The 20,541-nt window shown below is 38.8% G+C and overlaps 1 protein-coding gene across 1 annotated transcript; it reads right to left on the bottom strand.

The window, feature by feature from the left end:
- Window positions 1-5,162: 5,162 nt before the first annotated feature.
- LOC135475852 (L-methionine gamma-lyase-like) lies at window positions 5,163-19,011 on the bottom strand. Its single transcript, XM_064755796.1, has 10 exons — window positions 18,896-19,011; window positions 13,984-14,194; window positions 13,284-13,442; window positions 12,251-12,388; window positions 11,365-11,534; window positions 10,954-11,065; window positions 10,477-10,590; window positions 9,041-9,178; window positions 5,915-6,060; window positions 5,163-5,547 (listed from the first exon to the last, which is right to left on the bottom strand). The coding sequence occupies exons 1-10, from the start codon at window positions 18,898-18,900 to the stop codon at window positions 5,478-5,480; spliced, it is 1,263 nt and encodes a 420-aa protein (XP_064611866.1). The 5' UTR covers window positions 18,901-19,011; the 3' UTR covers window positions 5,163-5,477.
- Window positions 19,012-20,541: the final 1,530 nt, after the last annotated feature.

Here is a 20,541-nt window from a genome sequence, read left to right as displayed (position 1 = left end):
TGTCATTTCCCTACCTGTAATTTACAGGTCTGAAAACTACAATGTCAGAGCAAACATTTGATTTGATTTATTTCAAGAATACTGGTGACTGACAGTTCCGGAAAACACTAAGATTATTCCTAAATACTCTTTCAGAGTGTAAATGTCTACTTTGAAGTTAGACAAAAAACAAAAAACAAAAAAAAAAAAAACACAAAAAAATACAAACACACACAAAAAACAGTTATGATGTGTATGTCATACGAAATACTATCTTTTATTTTCAATTTTTACAACCTGGTAAAACACACTGGATACTTGAGTGGCCTTTTCTGACCATATTGTGAACAGTTACGTCACATAAGGTTTTTTTGTCACCTGATAAAAGCATGCAGTCTGCTAAACTACTTCATTAAAATGCACAGACATACTTGTATGGAGCCATAAATGCAATAACTGAATAGACCCTAAAGCAAATTATTTCTTAATGGATATATTATTCATTGATGAAGGCACTAATATGACAAATTTTAAAAATATAACATGACTGCTAGTTCAGTAGTATTTTTACCATGACAAAGACTTCACTGTATTATTCAAAGGTGTTTGTAATTAACCTGTAACTATGACTTGTAAATTTTCCAGGGATATATCAACTACCTCCAGAGCGTTCCACTCCAAACGTTGTTCTCCAATAGAAAAACATTCGCTTTTTAGATAACATTTGCTTACACTGCGCCAAATAGGCATGTGATCATTGAAATTTATGACCATATTTTAAGCTGTCTTAGGTTCTTGTAGGCGTTTAAAGGGGAGCGAAAAAATTAGGACCCATTGCCTTGTCGGAACTCGACAGAAATAGCCTCTTAGAGCAAACCTGTAAAAGATATGGCACAGGTGTAATACGGTGGTATGCGCCTCACAAATGACGCCTTCCATCATCAGATGACGCTAGCTACATTTCTCGTTGGCAAGAATATATTGTATAATCTAAAACCACGTATATAAACTCGCATTCCATTGCCATTTCTCATTATTTACCTCTAAAATCTAATATAAGCTATGCAATAAGCTGTGCATATGGGTATCTTGGGTATGGTGCTAGGAAATGTATTTCAAGTTGTTTTTCTTCATTTGGACAAAATTTGAGAATTCAAAGGCTTATCTTCACCTTCAACACAACAATGGCTAACGGCACAAGTATTTCCATTAATATAGTTCCAGTTTTGAGGGTGGGTTGGAGTTAGAGAAGAAGTGCTGCATGGACTGGGTGTCATTTATTGATGAAGTAGTGAAATGGAGCGTTTTCCGCTCTGCAAGTATATATATGTACACTGAACAATGGGGTGATGGCCGCAGTTGGCTGCTTGTGGTTCACTGGTGGATTGTTACGTGGCGGGTATATGACTTTAACAAATCTTTTTGTCTGTGGGTCTGAAGAGTTAACACGATTTGTAATCACTGCGAAATATCGAGGGATTTATCTTTACAAGAGCAGTTCGAAAGCTTTCAGTTGTACTCGTTCCGAGAATGAAGGTGATGAGTAAACCACTGCTTTTTGTTTTTGGGGTCGTGCTTGATGTGTTCTGTCAGAGAATATTCAGGGTTTCGATTGTATCACTTACAAGAGATAACGTTACAGCGTTACCCACTTCCAGTCAATTGTTTTTTTTAAATGTAGTTTAGCCCTCCGAGCAACAACAGAGAATTTGGAATGTTCGGACAAACTACTTGGCTGGACATAAACTTGATTGATTTACTTATTTATTTGGTTGGGGTTTTACGCCGTACTCAAGAATATTTCGCTTATACGACGGCGGCCAGCATTATGGTGGCATAAAATTGATAATAATTTCACAACTCAATTTCTTTTCTTTATATGGCTTAAACATACCGGAATATTTATTTATTTTTTATTTGATTGGTGTTTTACGACTTACTGAAGAATGTTTCACTTATACGACAGCGGCCATCATTATGGTGGGAGAAAACCGGGCAGAATCCGAGGGAAACCCACGACCATCCGCAGATTGCTGGTAGACCTTTCTCACGTACGGCCGTATCTTCCAGAAGGTGGCGTAAAATTATACCTTTTTCAATAAATCTATCTGTTTTTCTTGCCACTATAAGTCACAAACATTCAATATAGCTTTACAGTTCCAGCAATCGTAAATCTTGAACAGCAGGTAAGGTACCTTCAAAAGGTTCCAATTACCAGAGAAAAAAAATATGACTGTACGGAGGATCAGCAACAAGAAGCTTTAGTGTGCAGGGGCTCAACAGCAAGAAGCGAAGCAGTGCGCATGTATCAACGATTTTTACGTACACGGCTTGAGCAGGACCAAAACAGAATCCTGAAGAACTGAGGTAATCAATACAGTCGGCAGTTTGCGGAAAGCGCGCTCACCACTTGCCACAATAATTGTCAGATTTCTCACAACTGAAGAAGCGCATTCCATGAGTCTAATACAATTGTATTTCAACAGAATACATTGAGCGCAAGAGACATCCTTGAAGCGAGGATGATGATCTCCGTCTAGCGGCGGATCCATTCTATTGAAAGATTTGAGCCAGGTGGTTGTTATTTGTTTTAACACAACTTAATCATAAAAGGTAGCTACACTAAATAGAAAAAAGAACATATAAATATACACAGACATACTTATGTACACGTACACTGGCTCAGATAATTAAAAGCGCTGCCTGGGTGCAACTGCATGTCGGGCCCTTGGCCAAGAACGTTGCTTGTTACAATCCAGTTGTTTCGACAGTGGTTCTAAGTCAAGATGTTTGTCAGGTTCTGGACTAAGGTCGGTGGTTAATCCAGGAACCATGGTTCCCTCTACCCATAAACCTGATATATAAATGAAAAAATCTTGATTTACATCAATGTAAGTAAATTAATACATGTATGCAATATCGTGACCAAGTAGACAATCAATGTAAGTACGAGTTTCGGTTGAGATTCCCTGAATAAGTAGTCGAGAACAGGATGGAGAACTTCGTAATTCCGTTGTATTTTCATTAGAAATTCGCTTTGTTATTGAATCTCGTCATGTTCAAATATCCGCTCTTTGGCAAAACTGTCGAAAACAGCATGGCCACAACCGGATTCCATAGAGAACAACACTGGCTCTACCTGCATATACGTGTTTCAAATCATTTTGGTGAGGAGTTACATCATAGTTTCCCCCCCCCCCCTGTCAATCGCCTCTACAAAATGCCCCATTGACCACTTATACCACATTGACCAACATTATGGTGGGAGGAAACCGAGCAGACCCCGGCGGAAACCCACGTCTGGCTAAAAACGCCGAAAAAGTTAGGCATGTGCTAAATTTGCAGAGTGCGGTCTACAGGCCAGACGATTACTTCGAGGTTAGCTCGAGAGTAAGTCTGCAGTACCCCAGGAAAAATGGCGACTCATTTAATTACGTGACGCACAGCTGATTTGGTATGGGAGATTGAAATCCTATTAGTAGTTTTGTAAGTAACTACACTTGCTAACTACCTGCTCACTGTGGTTCCTACGTCAGGTTGGGTATCAGGAAAAAATATGCCATCTATAGAGCATTGTAAACAGGAATACTTTGGAAGCAGGGCGTGGCTCATGTGGTCACACCTGTGACTCCAATTAACAACAAAACACACAAGCTGCGGGCGCAGTCTGGCCTTGTAAAGTGATATTTGATATTTTTTCCATTCGCGTCACAGCAAACACTGTTATAAGTATGCTAATGAACAAGTCTTCTATGGTTGACTGATTGCACATTCTTGAAAATTTTATGTCTTTTTGCTGCATGTACATTTATCTACCTTCTTTACCTGCCTATTTACCGCAATGTCAGTGATTTTATATATAGAAAATATGCTTTACATTTAAAGTAACGCATTTTACAGGTTGAATAGAAAGTCATTCATGAGCACGTGGAATACGTTCGTCAATTTGAGTGCAAGGAGACTCTACAGACAGTAAGTTGTATCAGAACTAAACAGCATTTCCGCACTGGCTGAAAATGGAACAACCACCCAACTGGTTGTAATTAGATTAATAAGGCTGAATCGGAGACCTCCCCTGTACATTATTGAGATTAATGGAGACCTCCCTTATACATTATTGAGATTAATGGGGAACTTGTAAAACTCATACCGCCTGTATCAAGACGGCCCAAAGCTGTGCACTCATTTGTTCTTTCCTTTATTACGTCACAATTATCGGTGTATGGGAGCTCATAAAACATACATGTAGTACACACGCACTGCAATGCCACCGAGACAAACATTGCGTTCTACTGTCATTCGGACCGTCTGGGTAGCTCGTCCTTCAGTCTCCCATTGGAATGTGTTTTTTATGACAACCTAAACAGATTGCTACATGATGGATGTATATGTGCCAGCTATAAATGGATGCAAAGGACTAACGACTTTCCTTTCTGTAGTGTAACAGATCATTGACCTTCTTTCCTAGGGCAACAGGGGCGATGTTTGCACCACATGCAACGGCGATACGTACGAACGAGATCAATAGAGCTAATATCGTTCTCTCGGTTCTATAGGCAGTTTTTGTCTTTTTTAAGTGCCAATTTCTTGAACTGGAAAACGGGATCATGACTTGTGAAGCGGGGCTTCTCTGCTCCACGGCAGCATGTTCTCACAGTTTTATTTAAAATATCTGGCGATAAAGTTAACTGACTTCAGTATACAAGTGGAAAGCTTGAACAAAAACAGTCCAACGATTTCTTTTGTGCAGATTTTACGTCAGCCAAGACTTGACAGACATGTTTACACAAGCTTGTAGTGAGACTACTCTTTTGTTTGTCTGAAGTTCTGCGCAATCAAGTGTGGTGTAGCCCTTACTAGCTTTTCTGGCTTACATTTCACTCTGCAAAAATTCATATGTCTATAAAACTCAACAGTCGTACCTGGGGAAGTCTGGCAGCAACCTGCGTATGGTCGTGGGTTTCCCTCCCCCTGGCTCTGCCCGGTTTCCTCACACCATAATGCTGACCGCCGTCGTATAAGTGAAATATCCCTGAGTACGGCGTAAAACACCAATTAAATAAGGATATGCACCAGAGATGGCAACACGATTTTATCCTCGCCATCCGTCGGTACACAACACATTAGAGCGACTGAGTCAGTTTGTAAAAATACTGGAATGTATTCCATATTGGTATCTCATTCTTTATTGAGATGATTTTCCAAAATGAACAGCATATAAGTACCGGCCACTCACCAATATTTATATGTATATCCATGTAAGCCTATCTGGGAAGTTAACTAAACGAAGCAGAATATTTAAACAGCAGATAGAAGTATTCAACCCAAACTACCACGAAGTTCTGAAACAGCGCATTTCAGATTTTTATCAAGTCATTTAGAGCCCATTTTCACAGGAATTTTTGAGAACAAACATTTTCAGAAAAAAAAGTAAGCGATCATGTCCAACATGTGCTATTTTAGGTGAGGGATTGGGAGTACAAGTCCAACTTGACTGTTTAGATGGAAATTTTTTCAAGAGCCTGGCTTAAATCTCGGATCAGGTCATCTGCATTCTCGATACCAACGCTGGAAAACAAAGAAAGGTACCAGTCATATTATCAAAGGCACATTATCTCGCCAATGCCACACGGTGGAGTAATCTAGTTTCGTCTGAAAGGTTTTTTTACTCATATACGTGGAATAAAAGCATCCATGTCAAAATATATACATTGACAAGCCAGGAAAACAAAAATGATACTGGACATGATTAACGTAGCCCGGAAGCTCAGACATTCCACAAGGTTATTTAAGAAATAGCTTTTTCTCCAAGAAAAAGCTAACAATAAGAGATGTATTTTAAATGTCAGCTTTGAATAAACATTAGTTTTGAACTTCTGATGGATTAATTTCTGGTTGAATTGGAAGGACGTATTCTCATCGAAGTAAAGCATACCTAAACCGAATATGTCCATCGCCAATCCTCTGGGCACGGCGATCCTCGTCAGAGACAAATAACGGCCCGTGCGTCATGGAAGCCGTGTGCTCTATCAGAGACTGGACACCTCCCAGGGATACGGCCAGGTTGATTACCCGGACATTCTTGAAAAAAAAATAATACTCTTGTTGTCTTGGTTATTGTGGTGTTATTTGATCAGTGTCATGTACACAAATCTTAGAATATCTCATCGGTACAAAGACGGCCAGTGTCTGGGATGGAAGACACATCGTAGAGCCTAGCTGAAACTACTTATCGTCTCCAAGTAGGCTACCTGACGAAAGACTCACCTGGTATATAATATACGCTTTAGATATATACTTACCATAATAAAAATTAGTGTTCCGTTTATAAACACCTTTCTGTTAGGGTTTAAAATGTGTCCTGGTATATTGTCCTATTACGTGTGGTAACTACAGAGATGTATTTTTTATACTGAATATGTAAAATGTCCCGCAGGTCTCCATTTTAGGACAATGCCGTTTTTTACTTTATGTAAATGACGTGCCGCTGCTGCTATCTCATTCTAAATGTCTACTTTTGCTGATGACGTCAAAATGTTCAAAGCTGTTTCTAATTTGAACAACTTTTTTAACTGGTGCCAAGATTGGGAATTAAAACTTAATGCTTGTAAATGTTTTTTAACTTCACGCTTAAAAAGAAGGTCCAGCTGTTTCAATATAGTCTAGGATCAAGCACACTGAACACATTATATGAAGTCAAAGATTTTGGTGTTTATCTGACTGACAAACTAAACTTCTCGAGACATGTTAAAAACAACTTTCAGATTCCTCGGATTTTACAAATAAATTTGACATGTGTTGCACTGTAAAAAATGTTGTATGCATGGGGTGTGGCAAACAGTATATTGTCCAGACCTCAGATCTCTGCTCTTGTCAGCAAGCACATATGCTCTTGCGCATTGTCACTGACTCCCTCGTTTAAAGTCTTTCCATTTTATAAAGTATTAGATGGAAGTCAAGCCACCTTAGATGTAAAATAAACTTTCTTCATAAATAAATACAATCCATGTCTCAATGTTAGTCATTGGCCATAATATCGTATCTCATAATACATGTATGGTGATGTACCACGTGCTTGTATAATTTATGTTGATTAATTTTGTCAAACAAGATCATTTTTATTACTCAGTGTATACATTACTAAATGTATATGTACAAATATTATGTCACAGATTATCCCCAGGGTCATCCGTTCGATGCTAATAAAGACGCATCGTCACTAGTCGCCCTGCGGATAGGGACTCTCAGGTACTGATTAATTTATTGTTCGCTACTTAATAGCTTTATACATGCACGACCTTGTTCCCAGCAACAATTTATCCATATATCATGTAACTAAACCACTGCCCGATTTGACATGTACGTAACGTGTTCCTTAGTTACTGGTAACACATATCCTATATAAAGACCTCTGTAGACCTTCATATTCATATTCCTTGGAAACAACATGAAGTTTGAAACTGCAGTTGGAACATAACAGAATGTGGAAAGTTGAGAAGATGTTTTATTATATTTTTCTATGTAAATTCTCCTCACCAGGGGAAATAGAAAAAGTACAAAAGAAATTTGTTAAGTATTTGTGTTAAAAGTCATCAATAGAATATCACAGATCAGAGTGTACACAATTATGCAAACGGTTTAATATTTCGAGACTCGAGACCAGAAGCAAATATTTTGACCTTGTGTTTTTACATAGATGTGTAAACAATTCTTTTAATTGCATCTATTTTACTAGCAAAATATTTTACAGAACACCTGTCCAGACATCTGGCTCAAAATCTGTGTTTCACTCTCCATCTCGTCGTTTCTTGTTGCGGAAGAACCATGTTTTAATAGGATCCCACGATCTTGTAGACAAATTATCCTTTAGATCGGACATCGATACTTTTACCGATTAGCAACATTTTAAAACCAAATGCAGAGACTTGCCCTATTAACATGTCTTTATTGAGTTTTTATGTCTTTTGGCGCTCACATGTTTGGTTATAAATCTGCACAGTTTCATTACCTGTTCTGTTATGCGTCTACATACTGCATATATTTTTTACTTCTTTTCTAGTCATTCATATCTGTTACCATTCATTTTGTTATCATCTCTGTAATTGGACCTTGCTGTCTGTGTGAGAATGAATAAATAAACTAAACTAAACATGTTTACAAAGGTAAACACTATTACTCTTTTATCTCATTTTACACTAAATATTAACTCATGTCATGCTTAGCGGACTACTTGTATTACATGAAAATATGCACAACATTACTATTTAAACATTTCACATGTTTAGTATAAAAAATACATGGTAATAAAAAATGTAGTTACTAAACATAGCTTTTTATGATAACCCACCGGGACACGCTATTGTAACAGAAAGATGTTTGCAAAAGGAAAAGTAATTTTTACAGGGTATTAACAGCATCTATTCTGTTTCTTTTCCCTTCTTTTTGTTTGTTTGCTTGACATTTAACGTCAGTGTCTATTCTATGCCCGTTGAAGTAATATACGTTGAAGTGTTATACTATCAACATTTTCCAAATGTTAAAATGGTACATGTTAACTGCTGTAAATTGTGTGAAAAATATTTTTAATTAAAATGTCAAGCCGCGTGAACATGGTTTGCAAATTGTAAAATGATTTTAGAATTCATCACTTTTAACAACTACAACGTTTGCTAGCATTTCGTAAAAATGTCAAAATTCTAAAACTTCTGCAAAAATGGTTTCCCTCCTCCAACTCTGCCAAAATCTTAGATTTAACATTATGAAAGATATCAACAACGTTTCAGCTTGAATGAGTGAATAAATGTTTATGGCTTATCGCCACATCGACAATATTTCGTGTCGATTCGGTTTGAAGAGAATGGGCAGAAGGCAATTGTAGACTTACAAAGGCGTATCAGGTGTTTGATTTGAACACACGCCGGAGCATTCAGGGAGTGCAACGGCTTAAACTATTACGCCGACTAGCGTTTTACAAGACCAGATATTGTGAGATCGTATGGTTTATTAAAAGTAATGCATATAAAATTTTTATAATGAACTAAAAAAGATCAAAAGATGTCACCTCAACGAGTGTGATGCCGGCATTTTTCCCTCCCTTCACGTCAAATGACATCATTCCGCCGAATCCGCCCTTCATCTGTGACTTGGCCAGTTCGTGTTGAGGATGGGAAGGCAGACCAGGATACATCACACGTTCTATCTTCGAAAAACAAAAACAGACAATTTAAATAATAGATGATTACCAGAAGAAAAACATGGAGGATTTCCTGAGCATTTTCAGATGTTTAATTCGTTCCATTCACGGAAAACACAACGTTAAGCTACAGCAAGATGAGCATAGTTCATACATATGCCGTTTTTATCCGGTGATAACTACTACCTTAAAATAGGGTTCCAGACAACACGATTGAAAAGCGTAATTTAAAGGTATTTTACACATAACGAAAAAGAAATTGTGGATTTTTCGACAGGATATGAAAATAAAATTCATGTAATGGCGGCATCATTTTGGCTACATTGGCAGCCTATACAGACTCGCGGGACGGATTTCAGTATGTTTTCTTCTGACACGATAGGGCTTTGCACATAAAGGCGTCTGTAAAGAAATCATATGTGTAAAATTATATTCCGGAACTTTACTTTAATGACAACAGGGCTGGTTAAACTTTGAAAGCTGGAAAATGATTAAGTTATAAAAGTAATTTTAGCGGGCTGACGTATATCACCGTACAGTGCACATCTACTCCATATCGGCTGTAAAATGTAAAAAGAAATAGCATATCGTTTAATATACAAAAAGGCTTATAACATGAAGACAAACCAAAGCATCGACCACAGTGTGATGATGGACAAACGGCCACACGCAACCGACGAAATAAGGCGTCTTGTCAATTTACCTCAGTTAGGGTTTTAAACAGTTGCAAATTGCAGGCTTCCTAGCACAATAGCTTAATCACGCAGAATGAAGTAAAACAAATTCAGTTAAGAATTACTCAAAATGCTGTGTTGTCATCATATTTAAATTACGTTTAATGATGCTTTGTCACTACATTCGGGTGTACACCTCATATTCCGAAGGACCAGCTCACATGTAAATCTTCTGTCAATCAACACTTACCAACTCACCGGGTTCGGCATAAAAGATCATCACAAAATGCACATTTTATGGTATAGGAGCGAATATTTCAGCGACGGGGTTGTAATTACATGCCCATCGTTCACTAACGGGAAGATTTATTTAGCTTTATTTGGTTCTCACCCAGGAGCCTCTCATCAATGCGGTCGCTGTGAGTTCAAGTCCAGCTCATGTTGGCTTCCTCCTTGGTTGTACGTGGAAGGTCTTCCAGCAACCTGCGGATGGTCGTGGGTTTTCCCCAGGCTCTTCCCGGTTTCCTCCCACCATAATGCTGTCCGCCGTCGTATAAGTGAAAAATTTTTGATTATGGTGTAAAACACGAATCAAATGAATAAATAAATATTTTTTGTCGTCCTCAATACCTTTGGATGTTTTTCCAAAAACTCTGCAATTTTCATGGCGTTGGCACTGTGTTTTTCCATTCTTATTCCCAGAGTCCTTACTCCTCTCAATAACAGACTCGCATCATGTGGACTCTGTTAAAGAAAAACAGAACACACTGAAAAAAGAAATGAACCCAGAAAACAGCTCTCAGAAATCTTCTAATGTCAACTGAAGCATTATAAATACATAGAAATCACCGATAAAACGGAATGCATTGAGAAAAGATCCCCAGTAATCTTCCAATTTCGTGAATTACTGACAAATCTGCATTCAATCGTAAGGTACACTCTACATGTCCTAGAAGAATTTGCCGGTATCCAATAAAAAGAAAAATAGACAATTAAAATTGACATAGGCACTCTGTGTGGAGTTACTTTTTATCTGTGTCTTAGACAAAACATAACAAACTATTCCTATCAAGTCACGTTGAATCCCAGTACTCGTCCCATACATACCAATATACACCCCATCAACATTTGGAAGTGGCGTAATTTCTTCCAAAGTTCCGGCGTCCTCATGGTCAGACAGCCCGCAATCAAATCCGAATGACCGCCCACGTACTTTGTGCTGGATCCACATGTAATGACCAGTGTGTCCGCTTAGAATAAAGGCGCGGTTTAAGTCGTGTTGCTAGAATTATGACGTTGAACTTGTAACTACCTGTAGTCTATAGAGTCGTTAATTTTCTCGAAGTAGATAACCTTGAAATTGACAAAATTATACACAGTCTAGCCTATTTATCAAGCAAGAATTATAATACTAACTCTGGAATGTTTGAGTTGATATCGATTTAGAAAGCCTCATTCCATCGTGGTAAAACATGTAATGCACTGAAAACTGAAGCGACTATTCGAAAGCAAACTTACCAACTGTGCATGGATATATCAACCCCTAACTGCAATGATCGCTGAATGTACGGCGAAGCAAATGTACCATCAACAATCGTGGTAATTCCCAAGGACTTTCCGAGCTCCGCGAACGCCTTTATGTCTGTTAAGCTCATGTCTGGATTACATGGAGTCTCTGTGTACAGCAACTGGAAAACAAACAAATGTCGTCAGCAATTGACAGGTGTCATTTCTAAAATGGGCTAATCCATAGGACACATGGGGCGCAGGTTCAAACCCGGCCTTGAACGTGGAATTTTTGGATTCTCACAGTTTGTTGTGCCTTGGTGACAATAAGCGATCGACGACTTTCATTTGGACATTTGCGCAATACACGTTTAATGAAGACCACTTCTTTTCCACCGATATAGTGTGGATACATGTATCAGCGCGTATAGCATGTGGGTAAGTCGGTCAGAAACTTGTCGGTCGTTTACCTGGGTTTCCACCACCTGGCCCCAAAATACTGACCGCCATCGTTCAACTGAAAAATTCTTTAGTATGGCCTTAAACAACCTATTTCAAAAAAATAATAAAACAAATAAATAAAAGAGATGTTGAGTAGAGATTTTCATGTTTTCGACAACAAGTCAGTTATGGCATGAACTCAAGCAAGATACCCTAAGGTACAGTTCATATACACATGTACTAGCTAAGGTAAACGATCCTTTCGACAATCGCTGATCGGACACAACAATGTTATGTCCAAAGCAACAGAGATCTGATTTGTGGCTGCCCAGGGTACCTTTGCTGTAGCACACACATGTGAATTGTTTGTCCGGCAGCACAGGATTCCTGAAACTCGCATATTATCATTGTCATTTTCCAGTTTTAATATCAGTCCATGTGGTATGCAAACACTAACCTTGGTGTTTGACTTGACCAGTTTTTTGTACTCTTCCACACTGGATCCAGACTCCACGTAGCTAATCTCAATGTTGAATCTGGGCAGGATACTCTTAAACAGCTCAAATGTCCCGCTGTACAACGGCGTTGGTGCGACCTATAAACACGAAGACGCATCGCTGACTCGTTTCAACTGCTACATAAAAACAAAGATAACTGGAATTAACTGGATAATTGGAAAAAGAATAATTAATCTCTCAACTATGATAATAAACCAGTAATATATTGTAATGAAGGACCGTTCCGTTTTCCGAAGTACCGAATTTCGATCCACCTCCTGAATGTCGTAAAATACCTTGTTTTTTTTTTTTTACTCTACTGCTTCAGTGACGACGTGGTTTTGTTAATGCAAATACGGACAGGATGAATCTGTTCACTGGCCGAAGCAGAAGATCTATGATAAGGTATACATTAATATGTGGACCATTGAACAAAAAGAAATTAATGGTAGTAACGAGCATGATATTTGAGGATATATACCACTCATACCAGAGGCACCAGAGGAACGTGTAAGATGATTTTATTAAGAAAACTGTTTTGTGGGCTGAAATATTTGTGATAGTACCGACAGCAGCTTTACACTATACCAACAGTAAGATCAGTTGGGTGAGGAAAGGACCAGTTTAGATTCGATTATTTACTATGGCAATGATAGCAGCAGAAATTTATCACCACCTATATAGAAAATGGTAATGTTATACTCTAATTGTTCTTCAACAGAATGTTTTCTTGCAAAACGTAGAATTTCACTCTTTAAACAAGAAACTATATTCTCCTGCAGCGGCGAACCTGAAACCTTGTTCAATTGTGGGCGAAGGTCGTGGTATCTATGATCCAGGTGGACCATATTCAATAATTTCTTCTATACGTATATTTAGCCAGTCTTACAGCCAATATTTGCTTGGGGAGAGATAAACATCTGAAAAGCTGACATCATTACTTGGGTCTTACATAACTAGTGCAGTAAATGTTTTGTCTTAATGAAATCTTACCACGTGGTCACCAGCACTGACACACCCCATGATTGCAGTGGACACCGCCGCCATCCCACTGGAAAACAACAAGGAGCCTGCTCCACCCTCCACGGCGTTAATGGCACATTCTGCAGAGTCCGTTGTAAAGTTACCCAAACGAGAATAGATGTGGCCTCCCTAAAAATCCCCCCCAAAAAAGACATTTTGATTGAAACAAATTGTTGTCGAATGTCGAAGTGTATTACATGTATGTATTAACAATGGAGTGCTACGGCTAACAGCCATACGTGAATGTCTACTTGAAACGTCATGCGATTATGCTGTGACGTCATCGGTTTATGATGACCTTTCCCACGTTTACGAAGAGGGTTTGCGCGGAGATAGATGTTTTCAGGTAAAAGCTTCTCATCTACTATTAATTTACGAGACACTTTGCTTTGAAATAAAGTATGTTGGAATCACGAAGGTTTATTTACACGAACACGCGAGAAATGCCTTCTAGATTGTTATTCGAGCATCGCTGTTGCCACAGAACCAGTATCTTGTTGCATGTAGCATTATGTACGTTATAATATATGTATACTTCAATTTTAAAGTCTCGAACTTTAATACCGGTTGCGGATTTGTTTTTCACATGTTAAATTCATTATATTACTTTAATCTCTGACCCATCCATCTTACCTATATGATCAAGCAAGCATACAAGATGTTTGTCTACCTGAGTGACGACATCACAGTACTCTTCGACGCTTTTGAGAACGTAAGTGGAAGCGTGGTAAATGGGCGGGACCAAGGGCTGGGTTTTCATCACCCCTGCGACGGGCTTGTCAGAGCGGGCCAGAATGGGGCGTGTCTCCAGAGCCACATCGTCCAGGCTCAGATCCAAGACTCCTGACTCTAACACAGACTTGGATGGGTGCCAGTAGTCGCTGAAAACCAGAATCACTATACCGGTATTTATAGGCAATTGATAATGAACTGATTGGCTAGTACGTAAAACACAACCAATGCCTTCAATACATTTTCCTGTTTTTCCTGAGAATTCCATTTCTGAAAGTGACGATTTGAATAGTTTGAAGAATATACAAGTACTAAATTGCTGTAAGTGAAATATCTTCGACCTTGGTCTATTATACAAACATATATATTGCACATTAATGACATTAATACACATTAATAGTGTCACCTTATTAAACAATGTTCAAAACAGAAGTGGATATTCGGTTCTTGATATTTATTACAAATACGGTTGTATAAATGTGAAGGAATAAAGAATACAGTTAAGGGTGCACGAAAGCTGGGGTGCACGCATAACCTACAGTTCATTAGCGAATATGTATTCGAGATTTTACAGCGTTTTGAAATGCATTCATAGCCCTAATAAATCCGCTGTTACAACTTAGACGGTAAGACGGTAAAAACACCAACATCACTATTACTGATGCTTCATTGCGTCCACCTAGAACAACAAACAAGCACAAGCGAAGATGTTAAGGAAGTTCATTCATTGCATTCAAAGGTGGCTTGTGCCGTACGAAGACAAAAACACTTTTCGTTTTGCCATGTGAATGAAATTTTAATCTTACAAAGTCTAAATAGCCACAGCTGAACGTGTCTTCCAGAAAAATGAAAAATTTTGTTTCGCTAAGCCGACTTGCATATTTTAACTATGCATCCATGGTATTTTGGTACATATGCACCGTGGTTATTACATCAAGAAAACATGGATGTGGTCTCGGCCTATTTGTCATACTAGATGCATTTGGTTTCATTTGAAGACTTTTATCATGTGCCCGAATTCAAAAGAAACTGTTCAGCATGAAGGGGATAGTGCAACGACTGGTTGACCCGTATCAGTATAATGGCTCGGGCGGGGTGCCTTACTTGCCTTTAGTAAGTCGTCTCAGTGAAGCAGCACTAGATAAAAGAGCGGTGGAAGTCCGTCCTGCAACACGGAGGTACATTACATACACCCTAAGGATTCCTTCTTCGTCATATCACTGAAAAATTGCTGAACACGACAGTAAACCCTAAGCACTCACTCACTCACTCATTCAAAAGAAACTGCAGTAACCACCTGTGTTCCAAAAAGTCAAGGACCTCCGTGGCTCAGTCGGTTAAAGCGCTAGCGCAGCGTAATGACCCAGGAGTCTCTCACCAATGCGGTCGCTGTGAGTTCAAGTCCAGCTCATGCTGGCGGCCGTACGTGAGAAGGTCTGCCAGCACTGAGATGTCCTCACCGAGATGTTCGTGGCAGCTAAAGGTTACACATTACACAGGTATTACTGCCATACAGACATTTCAGGGTGTTGATGCACTATAAATGTCTGCACTGTTAGTTTGCACAATTTAGTTAAAATAAGTCAGAATATCCTATATCTGTTTTTGATAGAACTGAAAGCTTTTTCGTCAGTGTTACTTTCTACTCCCCTGGAGGTTACCAAGGTAGTGCTTCACTTCCAACAACCACAACTCAAAAAATGATGGTCATGCTAGGTTGATTTTTTGATATCTTGTAGAGAAAAGTGTAGACTGCACGTGGTGGTATGGCATTGTACCTCGAGAAAGTTAGGGCAAATATATTTTTGAGGTTGAACTAATTTACTTCATAAATAGCAGGGAAAATCAATGCGCTCGTGTAACCTATAACCGAACTTCGTGAAATGCTCCAATAACCAATATTACTGTCTCGACTGCGCATGACCAACATTTCTTCGGTGCTGCACAAACAAATCAACGTGGGCATGCTAAAGCATTGTTTAATCTCTACACTCACACACATTGTTCTACTATTCTTTGTGGCATCTGAGACTTCACATAAACTCGATCATAGTGTAAAGTCGAAAGCTTATAGTGCAGTCCTGGGCTGTCGCCGAAGCCTGTAATGTTGTAGAACAAGCATTAATGATGCGTATGATTTGTTCAGCTCATGTGTGTCAATGCATAACTAGAGCGCTAAATAAACGTGACTGAAACACATGATGCTCGCACAGAATTGACATTAATTCCTGACCTTTGGTCTACTGCCCTAGCTTATGTAGAAAAAATTCCTTGGCTGTAGAGCGATGGGATTAAAGGCCACAGCGATAACAGAGTAGATAGAATGCCTGTGACTTTAGATTGGCCACCATACACGATAGCATGTCAATATGTAGATGTCTACTGTAGAGGACAAACATATGGGATGTTATTTGCAAGTACAAACGTGTTATGTTATGTCCTCTCTATTAACATTTTTTTGTATTTATAGAATATCATCGAAGATTTCATGTGAACTTCACCACTGGACCATGGAAGAAATCAGTGAAGGCCCTTAGGTAGCACCACTTGTTGGTATAGATTTCTTTAAGTGTGCTTTATCGGGTGAATCTTTTTCGTGTAACATCAGTTCAGCTCTGTATCCTCTGTTTCCTGCGTACTGCTTTTAGATACATTCATGGGCTATGTTTCTGTTTAAGCCTGCACTACTTTTCAGTATAAAGGTCTATACACTAATGTTCAGTGTAAAGGTCCACACTATTGTTCAGTGTAAAGGTCTACACTACTGTTCAGTGTACATGTCTGCACTAATGTTCAGTGTAAAGGTCTACACTACTGTTCAGTGTAAATGTCTACACTACTGTTCAGTGTAAAGGCCTACACTACTTTTCAGTATAAAGGCCTACACTACTTTTCAATATAAATGCCTACACTACTTTTCGGTATAAAGGTCTATACTACTAATGAGTGTAGAGGTCTACACTAATGTTCAGTGTAAAGGTCCACACTACTGTTCAGTGTAAAGGGCTACACTAATGTTCAGTGTAAAGATCTAAACTACTGTTCAGTATAAAGGCCTACACTACTGTTCAGTATAAAGGCCTACACTACCTATCAGTATAAAGGTCTTCACTACTTTTCTATATAAATGCCTACACTACTTTTCAGTATAAAGGTCTACACTACTGTTCAGTGTACATGTCTGCACTACTTAACGGAGTAGAGTTATGCACTGCTTTTCCGTGTCGAGGTCTACACTACTTTTCAGTATAGAGGTCTACACTACTGTTCAGTGTAAAGGTCTACACTACTGTTCAGTGTAAAGGTCTACACTAATGTTCAGTGTAAAGGCCTACACTACTGTTCAGTATAAAGGCCTACACTACTGTTCAGTATAAAGGCCTACACTACTGTTCAGTATAAAGGCCTACACTACTGTTCAGTATAAAGGTCTTCACTACTTTTCAATATAAATGCCTACACTACTTTTCAGTATAAAGGTCTACACTACTGTTCAGTGTACATGTCTGCACTACTTAACGGAGTAGAGTTATGCACTGCTTTTCCGTGTCGAGGTCTACACTACTTTTCAGTATAAAGGTCTACACTACTGTTCAGTATAAAGGCCTACACTACTGTTCAGTGTAAAGGGCTACACTAATTTTCAGTGTAAAGGTCTACACTACTGTTCAGTGTAAAGGTCTACACTAATGTTCAGTGTAAAGGTCTACACTACTGTTCAGTGTAAAGGTCTACACTAATGTTCAGTGTAAAGGTCTACACTACTGTCCAGTATAAAGGCCTACACTACTGTTCAGTATAAAGGCCTACACTACTGTTCAGTATAAAGGCCTACACTACTGTTCAGTATAAAGGTCTTCACTACTTTTCAATATAAATGCCTACACTACTTTTCAATATAAAGGTCTACACTACTGTTCAGTGTACATGTCTGCACTACTTAACGGAGTAGAGTTATGCACTGCTTTTCCGTGTCGAGGTCTACACTACTTTTCAGTATAGAGGTCTACACTACTGTTCGGTGTAAAGGTCTAGTCAACTGTTTAGTGTAGAGATCTACACTACTTTTTGTGTAGAAATCTATACTACTGTTCAAGGTAAAGGTCTACACTGCTGCTCAGAATAAATGTCTACACTAGTTTTTAGTATAAAGGTCTAGGCTACTGTTCAGTGTAAATGTCTACACTACTTAATGGTATAGAGGTAAATACTGCTTTCCCATGTAGTGGTCTACACTACTGTTCAGTGTGGAGATCTACACTACAGTTGAGTGTAAAGGTCTACACTATTGTTCAATGTAAAGGTCTACATTACTGCTCAGTGTGAAGGTCTGCACTACTTTTCAGTATAAAAGTCCACACTACTTTTCAGTCTACACTGGCTTTACACTACTTTTCATTATAAAGGTATACTCAACTGTTTAGTGTAGAGATCTACACTACTTTTTCCTGTAGAAATCTACACTACTGTTCATAGGAAAGGTCTACACTACTGTTCAGTGGAAAGGTCTACATCACTTTACAGAATAAAGGCCTGCACTACTTTTCAGTCTACACTAGCTTTACGCTACTTTTTCGTGTAGAGGTCTATACTACTTGATGTCTACGGTACTTTACAGTGTAGGGTGGGAATGGTATAGGCCTCATATGACACTCCTTTTGGATGGTTGACGTTTACACTATAAAATATAAAGGCTGTGTATTTTGCCATGAGGTTTGTCAGGCTTCTTGCGGATAACTATGGTTTATCTTAACCATTCCAGCTTTTCCACCAATAATCCTTACCACAATCGTGTAAGTAATTATACAAATAAATACAGAATCATATCTTGGGAAATCCAAGCTACTTACCCCATGGTTGAAAGCAGATTTACTGTATAGCTGGATCTAAACGGGGATGTCTAGGATCAGCTTGAGATAGATAAGTAAGTGAGTATAGGTCACCATATGACACCACATGTAGTGTGATAGCGAAGGCTAGTGATAAGAATCTACTGCTGGCATAGGAGTTCAGCGCGGAGGTGACAGTAACCTAGATGTTGCTTTGTTTCTGTGTCACGGAATATTCATTGGCCCTGCATGTGTGCTAAGTATTACAGCTAAGTAGCACACGTATAGGTTAACTTCAACGTTGCTAACACATATGTAAGAACACCACTGCAGAAGAGATGCTAAAAAATAGACAAAGACAATTCCATCAAAGGTTACCATTTATGTGAACTACCAGGATATGGGGTTTAGTAAACAGTCCCTCTGAAAAAGTAATTTACCGCTTACAGATTATATCTATCCAAGGGTATCTAAAGATAAATACCACATAGGTTTGTCCCCGTTTATGTAATAGTTGCGCCATGATAAGACAGCGTTTGTTCAACCGTGTGAGAGATTATCAGCATGATATATCACGGCGCATGTCATTTTGTCTGGACTACATAGCACTATTGTTAATTAAGCTACATAAGTTTATAATTCGGTCCGGTTAAATTACACTATTACACTATGTTATACTTGAAAAACAAAACAATACTAGGGTTTAAATGAAGTTCACGTGCGCTTCATTAAGTGTGGTAATCTTTGATAATGATTGGCAGAACCCAAAATGAGAGATCGATAACCTTAAATGAAATTATGAACTAATATGTCGCTGTGAGTTCAAGTCCAGCTCATGCTAGCTTCCTCTCCGGGCGTATGTGGGAAGGTCTGCCAGCAACCTGCGGATGGTCGTGGGTTTCCCCCGGGCTGTGCCCGGTTTCCGCCCACCATAATGCTGGCCGCCGTCGTATAAGTGAAATATTCTTGAGTACGGCGTAAAACACCAATCAAATAAATAAAATAAACGAACTAATATGGCAGCAGAGCTATGACTTGAAAGATTTATGTATTTATTTAATTGATTGGTGTTTTAGGCCTTACTTAAGTATATTTCATATATTTCATTCCCCCAGGTAGAGCCTGGGGGAAACCCACGACCATCCGCAGGTTGCCGACAGACCTTTCCACGTACGGTCCGAGAGGAATCACTTGTAAGATTCGATTCCTATGTGACTACTGTCATATTTGAGTGATTTATTGAAATCATACATTTGTTCATGAATATGGTATGTAGCACCACTGCCTGATATTCCGTATCAATAATGTCACGAATGTACATGTAGGTGCGTTTGTTCAATGTTCCCCGTTGACGACCATCTCTATTAACTCAGATCACACCCCCAAAGATGGAGGCTACTGAAAACAAGGACAATTGCGAGTATCTGGTAGGATACAAGGAGTCCACTTCATCAGTTTGTTATGGATAATAGAAGTAAATCTCCTAAAACATGTAAGACTCAGTTAGCCACTTACTGCAATGATTTATATATATGTACCAAGTGCATAAAATATCGAGTCAAAACAGGCACAGAGAAATAACAGGCTTATGTCACCGTCAACAGACAGGACATGTCGTGTATGGGATAAAATAAGAGAAATTGTGATCTCAAAGATATGCGTTGTTG

This window comes from Liolophura sinensis, chromosome 9 (assembly GCF_032854445.1).
Source record: "Liolophura sinensis isolate JHLJ2023 chromosome 9, CUHK_Ljap_v2, whole genome shotgun sequence".
NCBI lineage: Eukaryota > Metazoa > Mollusca > Polyplacophora > Chitonida > Chitonidae > Liolophura > Liolophura sinensis.
This window is presented reverse-complemented; position numbering and strand designations above follow the sequence as displayed.

Coding starts and splice junctions, on each gene's coding strand:
- LOC135475852 (XM_064755796.1), bottom strand. Junction 12,389..13,283: donor TCAGTGCTGGTGACCACGTG/GTAAGATTTCAT, acceptor TCGTGTTTATAG/GTCGCACCAACGCCGTTGTA. Junction 10,591..10,953: donor TGTTGATGGGGTGTATATTG/GTATGTATGGGA, acceptor TTTCTTTAACAG/AGTCCACATGATGCGAGTCT.